Source organism: Mobula birostris, chromosome 6 (assembly GCF_030028105.1).
Source record: "Mobula birostris isolate sMobBir1 chromosome 6, sMobBir1.hap1, whole genome shotgun sequence".
Classification (NCBI taxonomy): domain Eukaryota; kingdom Metazoa; phylum Chordata; class Chondrichthyes; order Myliobatiformes; family Myliobatidae; genus Mobula; species Mobula birostris.
The window spans coordinates 106,796,117-106,819,513 of record NC_092375.1 but is presented as its reverse complement, the minus strand read 5'-3'; the positions used below and the strand labels follow the sequence as shown (position 1 = coordinate 106,819,513).

General features: G+C 45.0%; 1 protein-coding gene across 1 annotated transcript; it reads right to left on the bottom strand.

The window, feature by feature from the left end:
- Positions 1-3,606: 3,606 nt before the first annotated feature.
- Positions 3,607-22,395, bottom strand: fev (FEV transcription factor, ETS family member). Its single transcript, XM_072259730.1, has 3 exons — positions 22,320-22,395; positions 20,883-20,957; positions 3,607-4,130 (listed from the first exon to the last, which is right to left on the bottom strand). Exons 1-3 carry the CDS (start codon positions 22,393-22,395, stop codon positions 3,607-3,609), a joined length of 675 nt encoding a protein of 224 aa, XP_072115831.1.
- Between the last annotated feature and the right edge of the window lie 1,002 nt (positions 22,396-23,397).

The window sequence follows — 23,397 nt, the reverse complement described above, 5'->3', positions numbered from 1 at the left end:
GCTAAAAAAGGTTTAATAGATAAATGAAAATTTAACAAATTTTAAACTTAACTTAGATTTAAACACAGGTCGCATCTTTTTCCCAGGGTTGACCAGAGGGCATGTTTTTAAGGTGAGAGCAGGTAATTTCAAAGGAGACGTGAGGGACGGAGTGCCTGGAGTGGTGGTGAAAACAGATATATTGGAGATTTTTAAGAGCCATTTAGAAAGGCACATGAATATGAAATAAATGGAGGGATATGACATTAACTGGTGGGCGGAGTTAAGATTGCACCTCTTTGAGCTCATCTGTGCAAACAGCTCAAATTCGTCTCTTTAATGTCTCCTTTTCCTTTTCAAGGTGGCCGGGGTTCTATTGAGGTCCTCGTCTGCAATGGCTCTCAAACCCCGATTTTTTACTGTGGATGAGTTCCCGTCCCTGGAGCTTGCCGGCCGACCATTCCCCCACATTCTCCAGGTGCGCCCCGGAAGATGCTGATCCCAGGGAGGTGGTGACGACTGAGGCATCGCGGGAGAAGGAACATCAGCATATCCGCTGGGGCGGATGTACGGACAGAGGCCTCTGTAGTCGAGCAATTGCTCTCTCTCTCTCTCTTGACGGAGGGAGAGTTTGCTGCCGATTCTTGAGTCAGAGAATCTCAGAATGAAAAGTGACACGGCGCACTGCAAAACCGTTACAGCCACTACTAGTCTCCCCCGTTGATGTGAAATGGGTGACACCTCTCTGTCCCTAGTTAGTGAGAGAGAGCTTGTGGCATGTCAAACCGTCGGGTAAACAATAGGCTTTTTTTACTACAGATCATGGTCTCCCTTTCGGGGCTTTGCTGTTGTTTGGTGGGTAGTGGGCACTGACACTTTTTGCTCAGACAGGCTTGTGGGGGGAGGGGGAGCGGGGGCTTTGGGGTTCTAATATTTTTCTGTCATACATTCTTTTGGGGTTCCTCTGCTTTTGTGGATGTCTGTGAAGGCAAGTATTTCAGGTTGTACACCGTATACATTCTGTGATAATAAGCAGAACCAGTTGAACCATTTTGTAGGCAGGGGGATTAGTTTAGTTGGCCATTTGATGACTAATTTAATTGGTCTGGTACAACATTGTGGGCCAAAGGGCCTATTCCTGTACTGTACTGTTCCATGTTCCATGGTTTCAATGTGTGTAGAATTATGAGGAGTGAACGCTCTCAATCTTTCTCCCGGTGTTGGTAAGGAACAACTAAAGGCTATAGATTTCACATGAGAGGGAGGAGGAGTTCTAATACAAACCTGAGGAGTAAATTTTCAACTCCGAGGGTGGTCAGTATATGGAATGTCCTGCCAGAGGAAGTCACACAAATGCTGGAGGAACTCAGCAGATCAGGCAGAATCTATAAATAAACAGACAATGTTTTGGGCCGAGACATTTCATCAGGTCTCGGCCCAAAATGTCAGTTGTTTATCCATAGATGTGCCTGATTTGCTGAGTTCCTCCAGCACTTTGTGTGACTTCCTATCTAAGCCATCACTCCCACATAACCCTCCATTTTTCTTTCATCCATGTGCCTATCTATTAAATGTCCCTATTGTATCTGTCTCTCCCACCACCCCTGACAAGTGTTCCATGCATCCACCACTCTGTGTAAAAAACCTATGTCTGACACCCCCTATACTCTCCTCCAGTCATCTTAAAATTATGTCATCCAGTATTAGCCATTTCTGCCTGGGGGGAAAGGCACTGGCTGTCCATGCTATCAATGCCTCTTATCACCTTGTACACCTCTATCAAGTCACCTCTCATCCTCCATGCTGAAGAGAAAAGCCCTAGCTCACTCAACCTATCCTCATAAGACGTGCTCTCTAACCCAGGCAGCATCCTCTGCGCCCTCTCTAAAGTTCCCACATCTTTCCTATTTTGGGGTGACCAGAACCAAACACAATACTTCTGAGTAATATTGGCCAGGTGTGGGCAAGTGGGACTGGCTTAGATGGTTGGCAGGAACCATCTGGGCTGAAAGCCCTGTTTCTGTGCTGTTAGGACTCTGACTCTTGGAACTTGTAAACTCTTTATACAAGTTTATTGAATAAATAAGAAACAGCACTTTCCAATGGAAGGGATATGAATGAGCAGAGGATCCACATTTAAGATACTTGGCAAAAAATGAAGAGGGAAATGTTAATTCTAATCCAGAATACACTGCTTGAGAGGGCGGTAGAAGTAGGTTCCGGGCTCAGAATTGGTTTACCATTGGGGCTATTGGCAGGAAGCAAGGGATGGGATTATCTGAATAGCTTGGACAAAGAGACAGGTGAAGGAACAGCATGATGGGCTGAATAGCCTAAAACATAGAACTCTACAGCACAGTGCAGCCCTGCAACCCAGGACATTATGCCAACCTTTAACCTGCTCTAAGATCAATCCAACCCTTCCCTCCTACGCATAGCCTACCATTTTTCTGTTATCCATGTTCCTGTCTCAGCGTCTCTTCAATGTACCTGCCTCTACCACCACCCCTGGCAGGAAGGTCTACACACTCACCACACAGTGTAAAACACAGACAATACATTTGGCATCGTCCCCACAATTAACATAAAATCATGTCCCCGGTATTAACCATGCCCACCAGGGAAAAAGTCCTTGACTGTCTGCTCAATCTATGCCTCTTATCATTTTGTACAGCTCTAGCAAATCATCTTCCTTGACAGAGATGTACAAGGTTAAGAGGCAAGATGATGCATATTTCTGTGATGTCTCCACTTGTAATGGACTCAGTAACAACACGGTAAAATGGTTATGATTTAGAACGTAACAAAGCAAAGGGATGTGCATTGCAACAAAGGATCTGCTGGAGAAAGTCAGTGGGCAGGAGAGCATCATTGGGAGGACAGGAACTGTTGTTGTTTCAGGCCAAAACTCTGCATCTGCACTGATTGAATAGGTTAGGACTTTATTCCTTGGAGAACAGAAGACTGAGAGGAAATTTGATAGAGGTATTCAAAATTATGAGGATAAATGAAAGCAGGCTTTTTCCGCTGAGGTTGGGTGGGACTACAACTAGAGGTCATGGGTTCAGGGTGAAAGGTGAAAAGTTTAAGGGGAATATGAGGAAAAACTTCTTCACTCAGAGGGCGATGAGAGTGTGGAATGAGCTGTCAGTGCAAGTGGTGCAGGAGAGATTGATTTCAACATTTAAGAGAAGTTTGGATAGGTACGAGGATAGTAGGGGTATGGAGGACTATGTCTGGATGCAGGTCGATGGGAGAAGGCAGTTTAAATGGTTTGCACAGACTAGATGGGCTGAAGGGCATGTTTCTGTGCTGCACTTTTCTATTACTCTATGACTCTGTAGAGTGCAGATGCAGGTTTTCACCCTGAAATGTCGACAGTTCCTTTCCCCCCACTGATGCTGCCTGACCTGCTGAGTTCCTCCAGCAGGTGGTTTGTTGCTCCGGTTCCCAACACGTACATTCTCCTGTGTCTCAGATAAGTGCATCAAACAGCATTGAGACATTAATCAGAGACACTGTAATTCCTTTCATTCCCTCTTCAATTCGGGATTTGATCAGGATAAACATCTGCTGTGCGAAAGGAAAACAGCAGGATCTGTGGAGCCCACACCAGTTGTACCACGTTCAGTGGTAGGGGCCGTTGAGGTTATTGATGCTGGTAATGTTACTGATGCCACTGAGGTGTGACCCACCCACGGGACTGAAGTGGGCCGGGCTCTGCAGCCCATGCCCTGGGTAGAGGGTAGGGGTTGACCCTGACCAGTAGGAGAATCCCGAGGGGGTGACGTTGAGCTTGGGGATTTCAGAGAAGGGAATGTGGGTGAGGTTACTCTGCAGCTTGTAGAGGGCATGCTCAGCTGCAGAAGGCTGGCACACCTGTGCCAGCCCATGGAAGTCGAACTTGTAGGCGTAGCGTTTCCCGTGAACCTTGGTCATAATGTTCTTGTCGTAGTAGTAGCGGAGGGCGCGGCTCAGCTTGTCATAGTTCATGTTGGGCTTGCTCTTGCGTTCGCCCCACCGCCTGGCCACCTCGTCCGGATCAGTCAGCTTGAACTCACCGTTAGTTCCTTCCCAGGCGATGCAGTTGACGTTGGTGCTGTCAGACAACAGCTCCAGGAGGAACTGCCACAACTGGATCTGCCCACTCCCTAGAGCCGAAGAAACTCAGTTAGAGACAAGGAGTTTGCATTCCTCACACAGAACACTACCTCTCAAAGCACAGATTTTATTTCTTTTATTTAGAGAAACAAGCCCTTCTAGCCCAATGAGTCCCCTGCCCCCACGCCCCCGTACTGCTCAGTTACACCCATGTGGCTAGTTCACCTACTAACACGTAGCAGATCCTCCAGCTGAGGCAGGAAGTGAGCTCAGCTCTCTAGCACTGTAAAAGCCATTACTCTAACTGCTACACTGCCACGCTGCCCTCAGTAACAGTAGAGAAAGTATTTTTTTCCTTGCAGATTTCAATATCCCACAAAGAGAGGATATTGATTTAACTGCCTGCATGTCTGTGATGCTACTGCAAGTAAGTTTTTCCAATGCACCTGGGCATTCCTGTACTCCTGTGGATGATAATAAATTAAAATATGACTTTGACTTTCAGATAGAAACATAAAAACGTAGAAAACCTACGGCACAATACAGGCCATTTGGTCCACAAAGTTGTACCAAAAATGTCCCTATAGGCTTACCCATAGCCCTCTATTTTTCGAAGCTCCATGTACCTATCTAAAAGTCCCTTAAAAGACCCTACCGCATCCCCCTCCACCACCGTTGCCAGCAGCCCATTCCATGCACTCACCACTCTCTGTGTAAAAAAAACTTACCCCTGACATCTCCTCTGTACCTACTCCCCAGCACCTTAAACCTGTGTCCTCTTGTGGCAACCATTTCAGCCCTGGGAAAAAGCCTCTGACACAATGAATGCCTCTCATCATCTTATACACCTCTATCAGGTTTCCTCTCATCCTCCGTCGCTCTAAGGAGAAAAGGCCAAGTTCATTTAACCTGTTTTCATAAGGCATGCTCCCCAATCCAGGAAACATCCTTGTAAATCTCCTTTGCACCCTTTCTACAGCTTCCACATCCTTCCTGTAGTGAGGCGACCAGAACTGAGCACAGTACTCAAAGTGGGTCTGACCAGAGTCCTATATAGCTGCAACATTACCTCTCGGCTTCTAAATTCAATACCACGATTAATGAAGGCCAATACACCATACACCTTCTTAACTATGGAGTGAACCTGTGCAGCTGCTTTGAGCGTCCTATGGACTCGACCCCAGGGTCCCTCTGATCCTCCAAACTGCCAAAAGTCTTATCAATAATACTACATTCTGTCATCATATTGGACCTACCAAAATGAACCACTTCACACTTATCTGGATTGAACTCCATCTGCCACTTCTCAGCCCAGTTTTGCATCCTATCAATGTCCCACTGTAACCTCTGACAGCCCTCCACACTATCCACAACACCTCCAACCTTTGCGTCATCAGCAAACTTACTAACCCATCCCTCCACTTCCTCATCCAGGTCATTTATAGAAGTTACAAAGAGTAAGGGTCCCAGAATACATCCCTGAGGCACACCACTGGTCACCGACCTCCATGCAGAATCTGACCCATCTACAACCACTCTTTGCCTTCTGTGGGCAAGCCAGTTCTGGATCCACAAAGCAATGTCCCCTTGGATCCCATGCCTCCTTACTTTCTCAATAAACCTTGCATGAGGTACCTTATCAAATGACTTGCTGAAATCCATACACACTACATCTACTGCTCTTCCTTCATCAATGTGTTCAGTCACATCCTCAAAAAATTCAGTCAGACTCCTAAGGCACAACCTGCCCTTGACAAAGCCATGCTGACTATTCCCAATCATATTATGCCTCTCCAAATGTTCATAAATCCTGCCTCTCAGGATCTTCTCCATCAACTTACCAACCACAGAAGTAAGACTCACTGGTCTATAATTTCCTGGGCTATCTCTACTCCCTTTCTTGAATAAAGCAACAACATCCGCAACCCTCCAATCCTCTGGAACCTCTCCCATCCCCATTGATGATGCAAAGATCATCGCCAGAGGCTCAGCAATCTCCTCCCTCACCTCCCACAGTAGCCTGGGGTACATCTCATCCGGTCCAGGCGACTTATCCAACTTTATGCTTTCCAAAAGCTCCAACACATCCTCTTTCTTAATATCTACAAACGTACATGCTCGAGCTTTTCAGTCTGCTGCAAGTCAGCACTACAATCACCAAGGTCCTTTTCCATAGTGAATATTGAAGTAAATTATTCATTAAGTACCTCTGCTATTTCCTCCGGTTCCATACATACTTTCCCACTGTCACACTTGATAGGTCCTATTCTTTCGTGTCTTATCCTCTTGCTCTTCACATACTTGTAGAATGTCTTAGGGTTTTCCTTAATCCTGCCCACCAAGGTCTTCTCATGGCCCCTTCTGGCTCTCCTAATTTCCTTTTTAAGCTCCTTCCTGTTAGCCTTATAATCATCTAGATCTCTAACATTACCTAGCTCTTTGAACTTTTGTAAGCCTTTCTTTTCTTCTTGACTAGATCTATTACAGCCTTTGTACAGCACGGTTCCTGTACCCTACCATAACTTCCCTGTCTCATTGGAACGTACCTATGCAGAACTCCACACAAATATCTCCTGAACATTTGCTACATTTCTTCCGTACTTTTCCCTGAGAACATCTGTTCCCAATTTAAGCTTCTAATTTCCTGCCTGATAGCCTCATAATTCCCCTTACTCCAATTAAACGCTTTTCTAACTTGTCTGTTCCTATCTCTCTCCAATGCTATTGTAAAGGAGATAGAATTATGATCACTATCTCCAAAATGCTCTCCCACTGAGAGATCTGACACTTGACCAGATTAATTTCCCAATACCAGATCAAGTACAGTCTCTCCTCTTGTAGGCTTATCTACATGTTGTATCAAGAAACCTTCCTGAACACAACTAACAAACTCCACCCCATCTAAACCCCTCACTCTAGGGAGATGCCAATCGATATTTGGGAAATTAAAATCTCCCATCATGACAATTCTGTTATTATTATACCTTTCCAGGATCTGTTTCCTTTTCTGCTCCTCGATATCCCTGTTACTATTGGGCAGCCTATAAAACACACCCAGTAAAGTTATTGATCCCTTCCTGTTCCTAACCTCCACCCAGAGACTCCGTAGACAATCCCTCCATGACGTTCAGCTTTTCTGCAGCCGTGACACTATCTCTGATCAACAGTGCCACGCCACCACCTCTTTTGCCTCCCTCCCTGTCCTTTCTGAAACATCTAAAACCCGGCACTCGTAGTAACCATTCCTGTCGCTGAGTCATCCAAGTCTCTGTAATGGCCACCACATCATAGCTCCAAGTACTGATCCACGCTCTAAGCTCATCCGCTTTGTTCACAACACTCCTTGCGTCAAATACTTGGTAGGAGGGTGAGAGGAACAGTATAAGAAATGTTAATTCTGAGACGGAAGGCACTGTTTGAGAGGGTGATGGAAACAGTTTGAAAATTCGGACTCTGATTCCAATTTAGATCAAATGTACATGGAAACACACAGTGAAATGCGTGGTTTGCATTGACAACCAACACAACCTAACAACGTGCTGGGGGCAGCCCGCAAGTGTCACCACACGTTCCAGCACCAACACAGCATGGCCACAATGCTCGGCAGAGCAACATAGAACACAACAAGTAAGGTAAACAACAGCAAATCAAGCATCTTTCCTCCCTTGCAAACATGCGTACGGTCCTCATAGGGATGCAGAATTGGTTTAGTGTCCAGGAGTATGAGAAAAATGCAATGGACAGGAATCCCTCCACCAAAACAGAGATCACTAAATAAACTGATGTAGCATTGGAACTATTCATAAACAGCTTAGAAAGTAGAAACATGAAGGACAAGTGTGTAAAGTATGGATTGTTTTCTCTCTCTCTCTCACTCTCTCTCTCTCTCTCTCTCTCTCTCTCTCTGCAATGTGAATACACCATCTCCCGCCTTCATTAAATTGATATGTCATTGCAAAGACACAAGAAATTGGCGACAAGTGTGAACCTGAATGTCAGTGGATATCACCAACTGCACCAACAGTTACAGGATGAGACAAGGAGGGGAAAGGGAGAGAGCCATCACGGGCGCTAACCAAGAGATGTGTGAGTAACAGTGCACAGTACATGGTGAAAGATGCACAACTAGGAAATTCAAAGTGAAAATAACGCAGCGACAGCTTTAGTTGGAAAAGTTGACAAATTTGACAGTGCTTCTGAAGATGCGAGTTGTATATCAAGAGGGTTGAACTGTATTGTAACACGAACAATGTGGATAAGGAAAAGGAAGCCCTAGTGCTTCTTAGCTTAATGGGTACAGTCTCTTACACAACCTAGTATCTTCTGAAAAGCCAGCAAGCAAGACATTCAACAAAATTGTTACAATTTTACAAAACCACTTGAACCCTAAACCACTGGTAGTAGCTGAGAGATTTCAATTTTACAAAAGGAACCAGTCAAAGGATGAAGACATTTTTGAATACATTGCAGAACTGTGCAAACTTTCAGTCCACTGGGATTCTTCCAGTTTGAAAGGATGCCCCAGGGCATATCAGGAGCCCCTATGACCTTCCAGCGTGTCATGGAGAAAACAGTGGGGGATATGAACTTGCTTAGGAGTTGGTTTATTGCGATCACCTCTTAGTGTTTGGGTCCACCTTGGAGGAACATGAAACAAGGCAACTGAAGGTGCTGGGTCGCCTGAATGCCAAGGGCTTAAAACTTTCCCTGAACACGTGCCAGTTTAGCAAGACATCTGTCCGCTATGCTGAGTACATAGTCTCACGGGATGGAGTAGGTGCGGATCCATCTAAGATAGAGGTGGTGACCACAGGGCCAAGACCCCAGACTGTGAACGCTTTGTGCTCGTTCCTTGGGTTCTGTGGGTACTATTGGAGATTTGTGAAAGACTACTCTAAAGTGATTCACCCTTTAAGTCAGCTTCTGTATGGTTACTCTTCCTTGGGGAAGAAAGGGAGGATGAAAGGAAAGGATGGAAAAGATTATTTTAACCCTTCAGAGCCTTTTGGAGCGAGATGGGATGCAAAATGTGAAGAGACCTTTCAGTTGCTGAAGGAGCTGCTGACACAAGTGCCTGTGCTGGCTTTTGCAAACCCCCGAATGCTGTATGTAGTGATATGGATGTCAGCAGGGAGGGCTTAGGGGGTGTTCTGTATCAGGATCAGGGCACAGGGTTGAGACCTGCTGCGTTTGTCAGCTGGAGTCTATCAACCTCTGAGCAAAACTATCTCTCAGAGTGATGTAGAGCTGATAAAGTATACATCCAATATAAAATACTTAAAGAGTGAGCAGGATAAGGCCACTCGGGGTCGTGCAAGAGCTGGTCCGTCGTGTTCTGTTGCTGAGGTAGGGTGAGGACTGTGCAGGTCGGTTGAAGGACCTGATGGTTATAGGGAAGCTGCTAGCAAATTTCTATAGTTGTACCATGGAGAGCATTCTCTCTACTTGCATCACTGGCTACCATGGGGCACTCTGCACAGGATTGGAAGAGGCTGCAGAGGGTTGTAAACTCCATCATGGCTGGTGCCTCCCCTCCATCGAGAAGATCTTCAAAAGGTGATGCCTCAAAAGAGCAGTACCATCTTTAAACACCTCTCCCTCTCCCCCACCAGGAAGGAGGGGCAGCATCCTGAAAACACTCTCAGTGTTTTAGGAACACTTTCTTCCCTGCTGCCATCAGATTTCTGTATGGACCATAAACCCATGAACACTCCCTTTACCATGAAAGTTTAGTGGTTGGCGCAACACGATTACAGTGCAGGCCGTTTGGAGTTCAAAGTTCAATTCTGGCACCACCTGTAAGGAGTTTGTACGTTCTCTCCATGACCATGTGAGTTTCCCCGGGTGCCCCCTCTTCCTCCCAAGTCCAAAGATGTACCAGTTAGTATGTTAATGTCATTGTAAATTGTTCTGTGATTAGGATAGGGTCAATAGGTGTGTGTGTGTGTGTGTGTGTGTGTGTGTATGTGTGTGTGTGTGTGTGTGTGTATTTTTTCTATGTATATATACACATATATACACACACACGTCAGCAAGGCATGCAACATGACAGCACAGAAACAGGCTTTTTTTGGCCCATCTAGTCCATGCCATGCCAAACTATTAATCTGCCTAGTCCCATTGACCCAACCCTGAACCATAGTCTTCTAAATCCCTTCAATCTATGTACCTATCCAAAACTGAACCTACATCCAACACTTCCACTGGCAGCTTGTTCCATAGTCTCACTACCCTCTGAGTGAAGAACTTCACCTCAAGTTCCCCTTTCACCTCTCACCCTTAACCCATGACCTCTAGTTCTAGTCTCATCCAGCTTCAGTGGAAAAAGCCTGCTTGCATTTGCTGTATCTATACCCCACATAATTTTGTATACTTCTGTCAAATCTCCCCTCAATCTCCCATGCCCTAGGGAATAAAGTCCAAACCTATTCAAAGTTTTCCTCTGTAGGTTTTCGCAAATAAAAACAGTGGAGGCATTTTATGTTTATGAAAAACCCGAACAACTCATTTATTGTACTCCAAAAACTGAACACAAAGCAAGGTAAAGGTACCGCACGTGATTATGTCATCATGTCAGACCAGCCTCTTAAAGTGAAGCTTCCTCAATATCAGTACATTTCCACCAATTATGTTACCCTACACAGGACCTCCCCCCCCCACCCCCCCCGGAATTCACCAAAACCAGCATTGTGAGCCTGTCTGGAGCTCGGACGAGCTGCCTGGCTCGGGGCCGTTGTTCCATGGATGGAGGAACAACAGGTGTCACTGGCTCATCCAGAGGTGTGTAAACACACTCATGGTCACGTCGTGACACCAAGGGAACGGTACTAGAATCCTCCCAATCCTGGCGGCCAGTTTAAGGCGATCTACTGAAATACATTCAGGTTTAACCCTCTTAACAATGATAAAAGTCTTTTCTCCCTATTCCAAAATGTGGAATGGCCATCGTAAGGGTGCCTAAGGAGATGTTGGTGTGCATCATGGTGGGCGAAAACAAACGAGGTGGAAAGTGGATCAACAGGAACCCAAGAGAACCATACGCCATGATGGGAGGTAGGAATAGGTGCAAAGGAATTGAATTTACTGAGGATGGAATGCCATTGAGAGGCCAACTAGGCGGTTGTGCTGTTAGGAATAAAATCATCTGACATTCATAATGGCTGTCCATATACCATCTCAGCCGCAGACAAGTGCAGGTCCTCTTTTGGAGCTACTCTGAACAGGACCCATGGGAGACGATCATGCCAACACTCATCTGTCAGGGAAGTCCTCAGAGCAACCTTTAATGAGTGGTGAAACTGCTCGCATAGGCCATTGGACTGTGGGTGATACGCCGTGGTGTGATGTAGCCTAAAAGCGAGGGTCTGAGCCATCGCAGTCCAGAGGTCTGATATGAACCGGGGACCGCTGTCAGGTGAAATATCAGATGGGATGCCAGACAGAGCAGCTCAGGAGCTGATGAACGCCTAAGCCACGTCTGCAGCCGTAATCAATACTCAAGGGATGATCTCGGGCCAGCTGGTGGTACGGCCCACCATGGTAAGGATGTGTGTAAAACCTTGGGGGTGACAGGGAGGGGGGAAGATAGCCAACAAGGTTCACATTGACATGGTCAAACTGTCGCTCAGGGACTTCAAAAGGTGGCAATGGTGCCTGGATATGACAGTTAGTTTTTGCCCACTGACACATCGAACAGACGGCAGTCCAATCACACATGTCATGTCAAAAGCCATGCCACACAAAACTTTAGCATAATCAGTTTCAGTAAGGCCTTCCGTCTCAGATGTGAAGGCTATGTATGGAGTCAAAATAAGTCCACCTCCTGCAGAGCCATCTTGAAAGAGGGAAAGGTTTAGGGCAAAGGACGATACAACTGCCTGTGATGGAACAATACAACTCAGGTATGAGCAGCTAGCGCACGGATCACAGGGCTGGCTGCACTGTTACACTTTATTCTGCATTGTTATTGTTTTAACATTTTCTGCCTCAATACACTGTGGAACGATCTGATCCACATAAACAGTGTGATAGACAAGCTTTTAATGTATCAGGGTAAGTGTGACAATAACAAACCAACACCAATACCAAGAGCAATTAAAGATCCTACGGGCTGTGATGTAGTGTCAAAGTAACTAAACCAGCAATTAAATGCCAAACTAAACTAACCCATTTTGCTTACACAATGTCCATACCCTATCAATCTCTGCATAGTCATGTGCTTATTTAAGAATCTCTAATATGCCTCTCAAAGTCTCCTTCTCTTACCCCTTCAGCAGTTAATTCCAGGCACTCAGTACAATGTGTAGAACAAGCAATTGGTACAATGTTTAAAACAGGCAATCAGTACAATGTGCAAGACAGGCAATCAGTATGAAGTGCAAAACAGGCAATCAGTACAATGTGCAAAGCAGGCAATCAGTGCAATGTGTAAAACAGGCACTCAGTACAATGTGTAAAACAGGCACACAGTACAATGTGCAGAACAGACACTCAGTACAATGTGTAAAACAGGCAATCAGTACTCTGTGCAAACAAGGAATCAGTACAATGTGTAAAACAGGCACTCAGTACAATGTGTAAAACAGGCAATCAGTACAATGTGTAGAACAGGCAATCCGTACAATGTTTAAAACAGGCAATCAGTACAATGTGCAATACAGGCAATCAGTACAATGTGTAAAACAGGCAATCAGTACAATGTGTAAAACAGGCACTCAGTACAATGTAGAAAACAGGCACTGAGCACAATGTGTAAAACGGCAATAAGTACAATGTGTAAAACAGGCAATCAGTACAATCTGCAAAACAAGCACTCAGTACAATGTGTAGAACAGGCAATCCATACAATGTTTAAAACAGGCAATCAGTACAATGTGCAAAACAGGCAATCAGTATAATCTGTAAAACAGGCACTCAGTACAACGTGTAAAACAGGCACTCAGTACAATGTGCAAAGCAGGCATTCAGTACAATGTGTAAAACAGGTGCTCAGTACAATGTGTAAAACAGGCACTCAGTACAATGTGCAAAACAGGCAATCAGTACAATGTGTAAAACAGGTAATCAGTACAATGTGCAAAACAGGAACTAGGTACTATGTGTAAAACAGGCACTGAGTACAATGTGTAAAACAGGCAATCAGTACAATGTGTAAAACAGGAAATCAGTACAATGTGCAAAACAGGCACTCAGTACAACGTGTAAAACAAGCACTCAGTACAACGTGTAAAACTGGCAATCAGAACAATTGGTAAAACAGGCATTCAGTACAACGTGTAAAACTGGCAATCAGTACAATTTGTAAAACAGGCAATCAGTACAATGTGTAAAACAGGCAATCAGTACAATGTGTAAAACAGGCAAGCAGTACAATTTGTAAAACAGGCAATCAGTACAATGCAAAACAGGCATTCAGTACAATGTGTAGAACAGGCAATCAGTACAATATGTAAAACAGGCACTCAGTACAATGTGCAAAACAGGCAATCAGTACAATGTGTAAAACAGGCACTCAGTACAACGTGTAAAACAGGCACTCAGAACAATGTGTAAAAGAGGCAATCCATACAATATGTAGAACAGGCACTCAGTAGTCTGTGCAACACAGGCAATCAGTACAATGTGCAAAACAGACACTCACTACAATATGTAGAACAGGCAATCAGTACAATATGCAAAACAGGCACTCAGTATAATGTGTAAATCAGGCAATCAATACAATGTGTAAAACAGGCACTCAGTACAATGTGTAGAACAGGCAATCAGTACAATGTGTAGAACAGGCACTCAGTACAATGTGTAAAACAGGCACTCAGTAGTCTGTGCAACACAGGCAATCAGTACGATGTGTAAAACAGGCACTCAGTACAATGTGTAAAACAGGCAATCAGTACAATATGCAAAACAGGCAATCAGTACAATGCAAAACAGGCACTCAGTACAATGTGTAAAACAGGCAATCAGCACAATGTTCAAAACAGGCAATCAGTACAATGTGTAGAACAGGCACTCAGTACAAGATGTAAAACAGGCACTCAGTACTCTGTGCAAAACAGGCAATCAGTACATTGTATAAAACAGGCACTCAGTACAATATGTAAAACAGGCACTCAGTACAATGTATAAAACAGGCAATCAGTACAATGTGCAAAACAAGCACTCAGTGCAATGTGTAAAACAGATACTCAGTACAACATGTAAAACAGGCACTCAGTACAATGTGTAAACAGGCACTCAGTATAATGTGTAAATCAGGCAATCAATACAATGTGTAAAACAGGCACTCAGTACAATGTGTAGAACAGGCAATCAATACAATGTGTAAAACAGGCACTCAGTACAATGTGTAGAACAGGCAATCAGTACAATGTGTAGAACAGGCACTCAGTACAATGTGTAGAACAGGCAATCAGTACAATGTGTAGAACAGGCACTCAGTACAATGTGTAAATCAGGCAATCAATACAATGTGTAAAACAGGCACTCAGTACAATGTGTAGAACAGGCAATCAGTACAATGTGTAGAACAGGCACTCAGTACAATGTGTAAAACAGGCACTCAGTAGTCTGTGCAACACAGGCAATCAGTACGATGTGTAAAACAGGCACTCAGTACAATGTGTAAAACAGGCAATCAGTACAATATGCAAAACAGGCAATCAGTACAACCTGTAAAACAGGCACTCAGTACAACATGTAAAACAGGCAATCAGTGCGACGTGTAGAACAGATACTCAGTACAGTATGTAAAACAGGCACTCTGTACAATGTGCAAAACAAGAAATCAGCACAACTTGTAAAACAGGCACTCAGTACAACGTGTAAAACAGGAACTCAGTAGTCTGTGCAACACAGGCAATCAGTACAAAGTGTAAAACAGGCAATCAGTACAATATGCAAAACAGGCACTCAGTACAACGTGTAAAACAGGCAATCAGCACAATGTGCAAAACAGGCACTGAGTACAATGTGTAAAACAGGCACTCAGTACAATGTGCCAAACAGGCAATCAGTACAATGTGTAGAACAGGCACTCAGTATAACGTGTAAAACAGGCACTCAGTACAAAATGTAAAACAGGCACTCAGTACAACGTGTAAAACAGACAATCAGCATGATGTGCAAAACAGGCACTGAGTACAATGTGCAAAACAGGCACCCAGTACAATGTGTAAAACAGGCAATCAGCACAATGTGCAAAACAGGCAATCAGTACAATGTGTAGAACAGGCACTTAGTACAATATGAGTGCCTGTTTTACACGTTGTACTGAGTGCCTGTTTCACACGTTGTACTGATTGCCTGTTTTGCACGTTGTACTGATTGTCCATTGTACATCTACTCAGTACAATATGCAAAACGGGCAATCAGTCAATGTGTAAAACAAGTACTCAGTACTCTGTTTAAAGCAGCCACTCAGTAGTCAGTGTAAAACAGGCACTCTGTACAATGTATAATACAAGCACTCAGTACAATATGTAAAACAATGCCTGCATGAATATTTCCCTTGAACTGGCTGTTGATTCTCTCTATGCTTCTCATTATTTTATAATCTTCTATCAGGTCTGTGACCAACCTCCGCTGCTCTAAAGAAAAAACAGCCTAAGTTTTTCCAACATCTCCTTTTGTAGTAGAAAGGGACTCTAGTACAAGGGAATTGTGAACGTGAAGATTTTGTTCCATTGTATTGGTACCAGCATGTTCTCTGAACTAACCCATCTCTGCCACGCGAGATGCAGTGGGTCTCATTTATTTATAATTAATGTTCTGTGTGCTGTCTGTAAATATATCCCTATGATGCTGCCACAAGCAAGTTTTTCCATTGAACCTGTGTCTTACCATACTGATGCACATGACAATCAGCTCAAAACCTTTCTCCAGCCAACTCTTACTGCTACTACCCCCATGGTTTTATAAAGCAACACATAATCTGGGATTGTGGATAGTTAGGCTTTAGTGACTTAGCGAGAGAGAGAGGTGCTTCAAAAAGGCAAGTTCCATCATCAAGGATGCTCATCACCCTCTTCTCATTACTATCATTGGAGAGGAAGAACAGGATCCTGAAAACCCACACGATGATTCAGGAACAACTTCACCATCAAATTTCTGATCGCCCCGTGAACCAGTGAATTCTACTTCTTATTCTTGCTTCTTCTACTATTTATTGTGAAATATGTGGTATTTTTGAGTCTTTGCACTGTACTGCTGCTGTGAATCAAAATTCTCACCATATAGGTCAATGAAAATAATTCTGATTCTGAGTCTGAGAAACAGCAAACCTTCAGAGGAAATTATAAGCAAATGCTTCGAGAGGCTGCTCAAGGATTACATCTGCAGCATGCCACAACCCAAACTGGACCTCCCACAATTCACCTACAGACACAACTGATTGACAGGTGACACAATAGTTACAGCTCTACATACCATCTTTACACATCTGGAGAAGAAGGATGCTTATGTGAGAATGCTGTTCTTGGACTACAGTTCAGCATTCTACACCATTAATTCCCTCCAGGTGCAACAAGAAGCTCAGAGACCTCGGCCTTGACACTGCCTTGTGCAGCCGGATCCTGGACTTCCTGTCAGATCGCCGGCAGGTGGTGAGAATGGGCTCCCTCACCTCCACCCCTCTGACTCTCAAGACAGGAGCCCCTCAGGGCTGTGTACTAAGACCCTTCATTTACTCTCTGTATACCCATGACTGCGTTGCCACCCACAGCTCTAATCTGCTAATTAAATTTGCCAATGATTCTACATTGATTGGCCTAATCTCAAACAATAACAAGGTGACCTACAGGGTAGAAGTCATCTCTCTGACACAGTGGTGTCAAGGAAACAACCTCTCCCTCAATGTCACAAAAACAAAGGAGCTGGTTGTGGATTACAGGAGGAATGGAGACAGGCTAACCCCTACTGACATCAATGGATTTGGGGTTGAGAGGGTAAACAGCTTTAAGTTCTTCGGCATCCACATCACCGAGAACCTCACGTGGTCTGCACACACCAGCTGTGTGGTGAAAAAGGCACAACAGCGCCTATTTCACCTCAGATGGTTGAAAAAGTTCGGTATGGCTCCCAAATCCTAAGAAGTTTCTACAGGGGCACAATTGAGAGCATCCTGACTGGCTGCATCACTGCCTGTTATGGGAACTGTACCTCCCTTAATCACAGGACTCTGCAGGGAGTGGTACGGACAGCCCAGTGCATCAACAGTTGTGAACTTCCCATGATTCAGGACATTTACACAGACAGGTGGGTAAAAAGGGCCCGAAGAATCACTGGGGACCCGAGTCACCCCAACCACAAACTGTTCCAGCTGCTACCATCTGGAAACAGTACCACAGCATAAAAGCCAGGATCAACAGGCTCCGGGACAGCTTCTTCCACCTGGCCATCAGGCTGATTAACTCACACTCATTTGAGTGTACTCTATATTACATTGACTGCTCTATTTATTATAAATTATTATATATTACTATGATTGCACATTGCACATTTAGACAAATATTTTTACTCCCCTTATATGTGAAGGATGTAAGAAATAAAGTCAATTCAATTCAATTCAATTCATTTCATTCATTCAATATTAAGCAACTGGGCAACACAAGAGGCAAATTAAACAAATTACCACTTCATGAAGTCTCCCAAGACAAATGACAGAGCAGGGGGCAGCGGCGTTGTCCACTCATATTTGTACCCACCAGAGAGTGTACCCACCCATACCTATACCCACAGGAGAGAGTACACATTCATACTCACACCTACAGAGAGAGTACCCACCCATATCCATACGCACAGGAGGGAGGATCCACTCATGCCCATACCCACAGGGGAATGTACAAACTCATACCATTACATACAGGGGTGAGTACCCATTCATACCCATGCCCACTGGAGAGAGTACCCAGTCATACCAATATCCACAAGAGAGAGTACCCACTCAGACCAATACCGAGAGGAGAGAGTACTCACTCATACCTATATGCACAGGAGAGAGTACCCACTCATAACCATACCCACAGGGAAGAATACCCAATCAATCTTATACCCACAAGGGTGAGGACCCATTCATATACATACCCACCGGAGAGAGTGCCCAGTCATACCAATATCTACAAGAGAGAGTACTCACTCACACCCATACCCAGAGGAAGGGATACACACTCATACCCATGGCTACCCGAGTACCTGCTCACACATATCCACAGAAGAGAGTACCCACCGGAGTACCTACTCATACCCATGACCACAAGAAAGAGTACCAACTCATACCATAACCAAAGTGGAGAGTACCCAGTCATACCCATACCCAGAGGAGAGTGTACACATTCATACCCAAACCCACACGAGAGAGTACCTAGTCAGACCCATATCCACCAGAGTACCCACTTATGCCCATACCCACAGGAGAGAATACCCACTCATACTCATGACCAGCAGAATACCCACTCATACCCATATGCACAGCAGAGAGTAAACACTCATGCCCATACCCTCAGGGGAGAGTACCCATTCACACCCATTCCCACAGTAGAAAGTACCCACTCATATACCCACAGGACATTGTACCCACTAATACCCATACCCACAGGAGAGAGTACACACTCAAAGCTATACCCACAGGGGTGAGTACCCACTCATACCATTACCCACAGGAGCGAGCACCCAGTCATACTCATACCCACAGGGGGGATTACCCACTCATATCATAACCACAGGAGAGAGCACCCATTAATACAGATGTCCTCAGGAGAGAGAACACACTCATACCTCTATCCTTAGGAGACTGTATACACTTATACTCATACCCACAGGGGTGAGTACACATTCATACCCATACCCACAGGTAAGAACACCCACTCATACCTGTACCCACAGGAGAGAGTACCCATTCATTACAAATACCCACAGGACAGAATACCCTCTAATACATATGCCCATAGGAGAGAGTACTCACTAATACACAAGCCCACCAGAGTACCCACTCATACATGTACCCACAGGAGAGAGTACCCACTCATACACATACCCACAGGAGAGAGTACCTGCTGATACCCATACACAAAGGAGAGAATACGCACATACCAATATGCACCAGAGTACCCACTCATACCCATAACCACAGGAGTAAGTACCATCCATACCCATACCCACAGGAGAGATTACCCACTCATACCATAACCACAGGAGAGAGTACCCACTGATACAGATATCCTCAGGAGAGAGAACACACTCATGCCTCTATCCTCAGGAGACTATACACACTTATACTCATACCCACAGGGGTGAGTAGACATTCATACCCATATCCACAGGTAAGAACATGCAGTCATACCCGTACCCACAGGAAAGAGTGCCCACAAATTCACATACTCACAAGAGAGTGTACCCACTCATTCCCATGCCCACCAGAGTATCCACTCATACCCATACCCAAGGAAGAGAGTACCTACTCATACCCATGCCCACCAGATGACAAACTCATACTATACCCAGAGAATAGAGTACTCACTCATACCCATAACCAAAGGAGAGAGTACCCACTCATACCCATACCCACAGGAGTACCCACTCATTACAAATATCCACAGGACAGAATACCCAATCATACTCATACCCACAAGAGATAGTACCCACTCATACACATACCCCCAGGACAGACTACCCACTAATACATATGCCCACAGGAGAGAGTACCCACTAATACACGAGCCCACCAGAGTACCCACTCATATGCATACCCACTGGAGAGAGTACCATTCATACCAATACCCACAAGAGAGAGTACCCACTCATACCCATACCTAAAGGAGAGAATACCCACTCATACCAATACTCACTAGAGTACCCGCTCATACCCATAACTACAGGAGTGAGTACCCACTCATACCCATACACAGAGGAGAGAGGACCCACGCATACCCAAACCCACCAGAGTACTGACTCATACCCATACCCACAAGAAACAGTACCCACTCATACCATTACCCACAAGAGAGAGTACTCACACATACCCTTACCCATGGGAGAGAGTACCAACTCATACCCTGACCCACCAGAGTACCAACTAATACACATACCCACAGGAGACAGTACCCATTCATACTCATTCCCACCAGAGTACCCACTCATATGCATACCCACAGGAGAAAGTACTCACTCATACTCATACCCACTGGGCAGTGTACCCGAATACCCACTCATACTCATTCCCACCAGAGTGCCCACTCATACACATATCAACAGGAGAGAGTACCCACCCATACCCATACTCACAGGAGTACCCACTCATACTCACACCCACAGGAGAGGATACCCACTCATACCCATGCCCATCAGAGTACCCACTCATACCCATACCCACAGGACAGAGTACTCACTCATTCCTATACCCACAGGAAAGAGTATCCAGTCATACCTATATCCACAAGAGAGTTACACACACACTTACACATACCCATAGGGGTTAGTACTCATTCATACCCATACCCAAAGGAAAGAACACCCACTCATATACATACCCACAGGAGAGAGTACTCACTCATATCTATATCCATGAGAGTACCCAGTCATAGCCACACCCATAGGATAGAGTACTCACTCATACTCATACTCACAGGAGGCAGTACCCACTCATGCCCATATCTACAGGAGAGAATACCCATTCATACCCATACCCACAGGACAGAGTACTCACTAATATCCATACACACAGGAGAGTGTACTCACTCTCACTCATACGCACCCATCTAATGGGATAGGCCCACACTCTCCTAGCCCTTGAATGGATCTGAAACCCTTGCCTTTTTGTACGCCGGGACTCAGCGCTCCCCACGTTCCTTGCTTGCCGTCCTTAAGGAGGTTGTCATGGGCTGCGTCTGCAAAGAGATGGAAATCAGACAGATACCGCAGGGAGCATCGGATTCATAAAGCTAAGATCTGCCTTGTAGCAGTATGATTCTACGAACTTTTCAATGTCCTGGAAATGATGTACTTGTAATATTACCAACATAGTCCAACATTATACCAACTTGTCTTACAATAATTCTCTCTCGCGCTCTCTACTGTAATATTTCCGATCCTCTTTTTCTTAACTTTCTATAAATCCATTTTCTGTCGCTTTCAGATTGTTTTCCTTTTGTCCCTTTCTCTCGCTCTACATCTCTTCCGCCACATCCAATTTTTACTGCTCTCTTTTTCTGCTGGTCTCTCTCTCTCTTTCTCAGACACACACACACGCACACACATACATTAAAACTTCCCTGACTTTCTATCTCTGGAACTCGCCTTTCCCGAATCCAGGAAACACGTTCAGGAAAAGACGGCAAACTCACTTCCGACACCAGGAGCCTTTAACTTTATAAAACGGCTGAGCGGGCGGGAGAGGGGAGACAGGGGTAGATTCAGCGGAGGAAGGATTGAAGGAAGAGAGCTGGGGAGAGGAGAAAAGAAACTAAGGAATTTATGGAGAGCAGAAGAGGAAGGAATTTCGAGACAGCGAGAAAGTGGACGAGGAATAAAGTACACAGTAGCAGAGAGAGAGAGAGCGAGAGAGAGACAGTAAGGTGGGACAGTGCTGGTTATGGGGAATGTAGCGGAGAGTCAGAGAGAGCGGAACAGGGAGTCGAATAGCATGAGAGAGAACGAGAATACTGGAGAAGAATCCAAGATAAGGACTAAATGAAACAAAGAATTATTCAGCGAAGACTTTAAAGGAGCGAGAGTAGGAACATCAACACCGACGGGAGGCAGAGAAAAAGGCAACCGAAAAGGAATAAAGGAGGGCCAAGAACGCGAAAGAGCTGGCCGAACGACAAACGGGGGGGGGGGCAATTGTCCCAGGGATGGTGAGGGAGGAGTGCTTTGAAGAGAGGAGAGGGAAACAGACCGAGAGAGAAAGAGAGATTCCGGGGAACCGGGAGAGAGGGAGAGAGAGAAGGAAAGCGACGCTGTAAAAAGAGAAACAGATTGAGTTAGAGAGAGAGAATTTTGACTGAAAAACTAGTCAGGGTGAAGGGAAGGAGACAGTACAGACCGAATTTGAAGTGGATTAGACTGGAAAAGTAGACAGAACACAGACCGGGTCTGGGTGAGAAAGCGAAGCAGGGAGGGGAAAATCGCGGGAGGAAGAGTTGAGGCAGACAATCTGAGTTAAAGATAAAACGAGGGGGTAAACCGCTGGGCTGAAGCGAGGGGTTACAAGACAAGTGTTAAGAGGGGGATGATAAAAGGGCCTGTACCTGGCAGGTACATGTTTAACATCAGATTATATCCGGCACGGTTGAGCCCCGGTCCGCAGTTGGCTGCTTGTTTCATTGCGAGTCTGGGTTCAAAAGCGGTTTGCAAAACATCATGGGCAAGCTTTTGATAAATTAAAAAAATCTAGTGATTCACCTCCCCTCCCGACCTGGCGTGAAATGTAAGGCTGGGGTAGAGTTGCGAAGCAACAGTATGGATATCAGAGCACAGAACAGTGATCACGGAGCAATTTCCTGAAAGACTGAGACTAGCTGGATGGTTTAATTAAAACGGCAATTTAACATTGTCAGAGAGACGCGTCTCGGTAATAAAATCTCCAAACCCGATCGCTCGGCTTCAACGAAGAATTAAACTCTTATCAAACTCCATCTCATTTTAATAAAACTCTCGTTCTCGTCGCGCTGATCTGCCTCGTTTCCATGGAGGTTTGAAGTGGCCGCACTTTTCCGCAGCTGACAATCTCCGCAAACAGATTCGCGTGTCTCACCCTATCCTTTTCCAATATTGACTCAGTTCCGGGTCTCTGAACCTACGAAAACAAACCAGGTGTCGGAGAGGAAATCAACCAGAAACGCTATTTTTTTAAGATTTTATTGTATATTGAGGTGTTTTTGAGGAGAGTTTGATGGCTCTAGGTCTGTACTCTCTGGAGTTCAGAGCTAGGTTAGGTTGTGGAGGCCAAGTCATTAGGTGTAATTAAAGCGGAGGTTGATAGGTTCTTAATTAATCAGGATGTCAAAGGTTATGGAGAGAAGCAGGAGAATGGGGTTGATGGATAATAAATCAGCCATGTTGGAATGGCGGAGCAAATTCGATGGGCCGAATGCCCTGATTCTGCTCCTATATCTTATGATCCTCCGATCTGTACAGACTATTGCAGATGGTGATGGTTGTGAAGAAGCGTCTACAGCGACAGAGCAGTACAGCATAGGAATAGGCCATTCGGCTAACGAAGGTTGTGCTGAACATGATGCCAAATTAAACTAATTTCTTCTGCCTGTACGTGATCCATATCTCCCCACTTCCTCATATTCACGCATCTGAAATCCTCCTAAACGC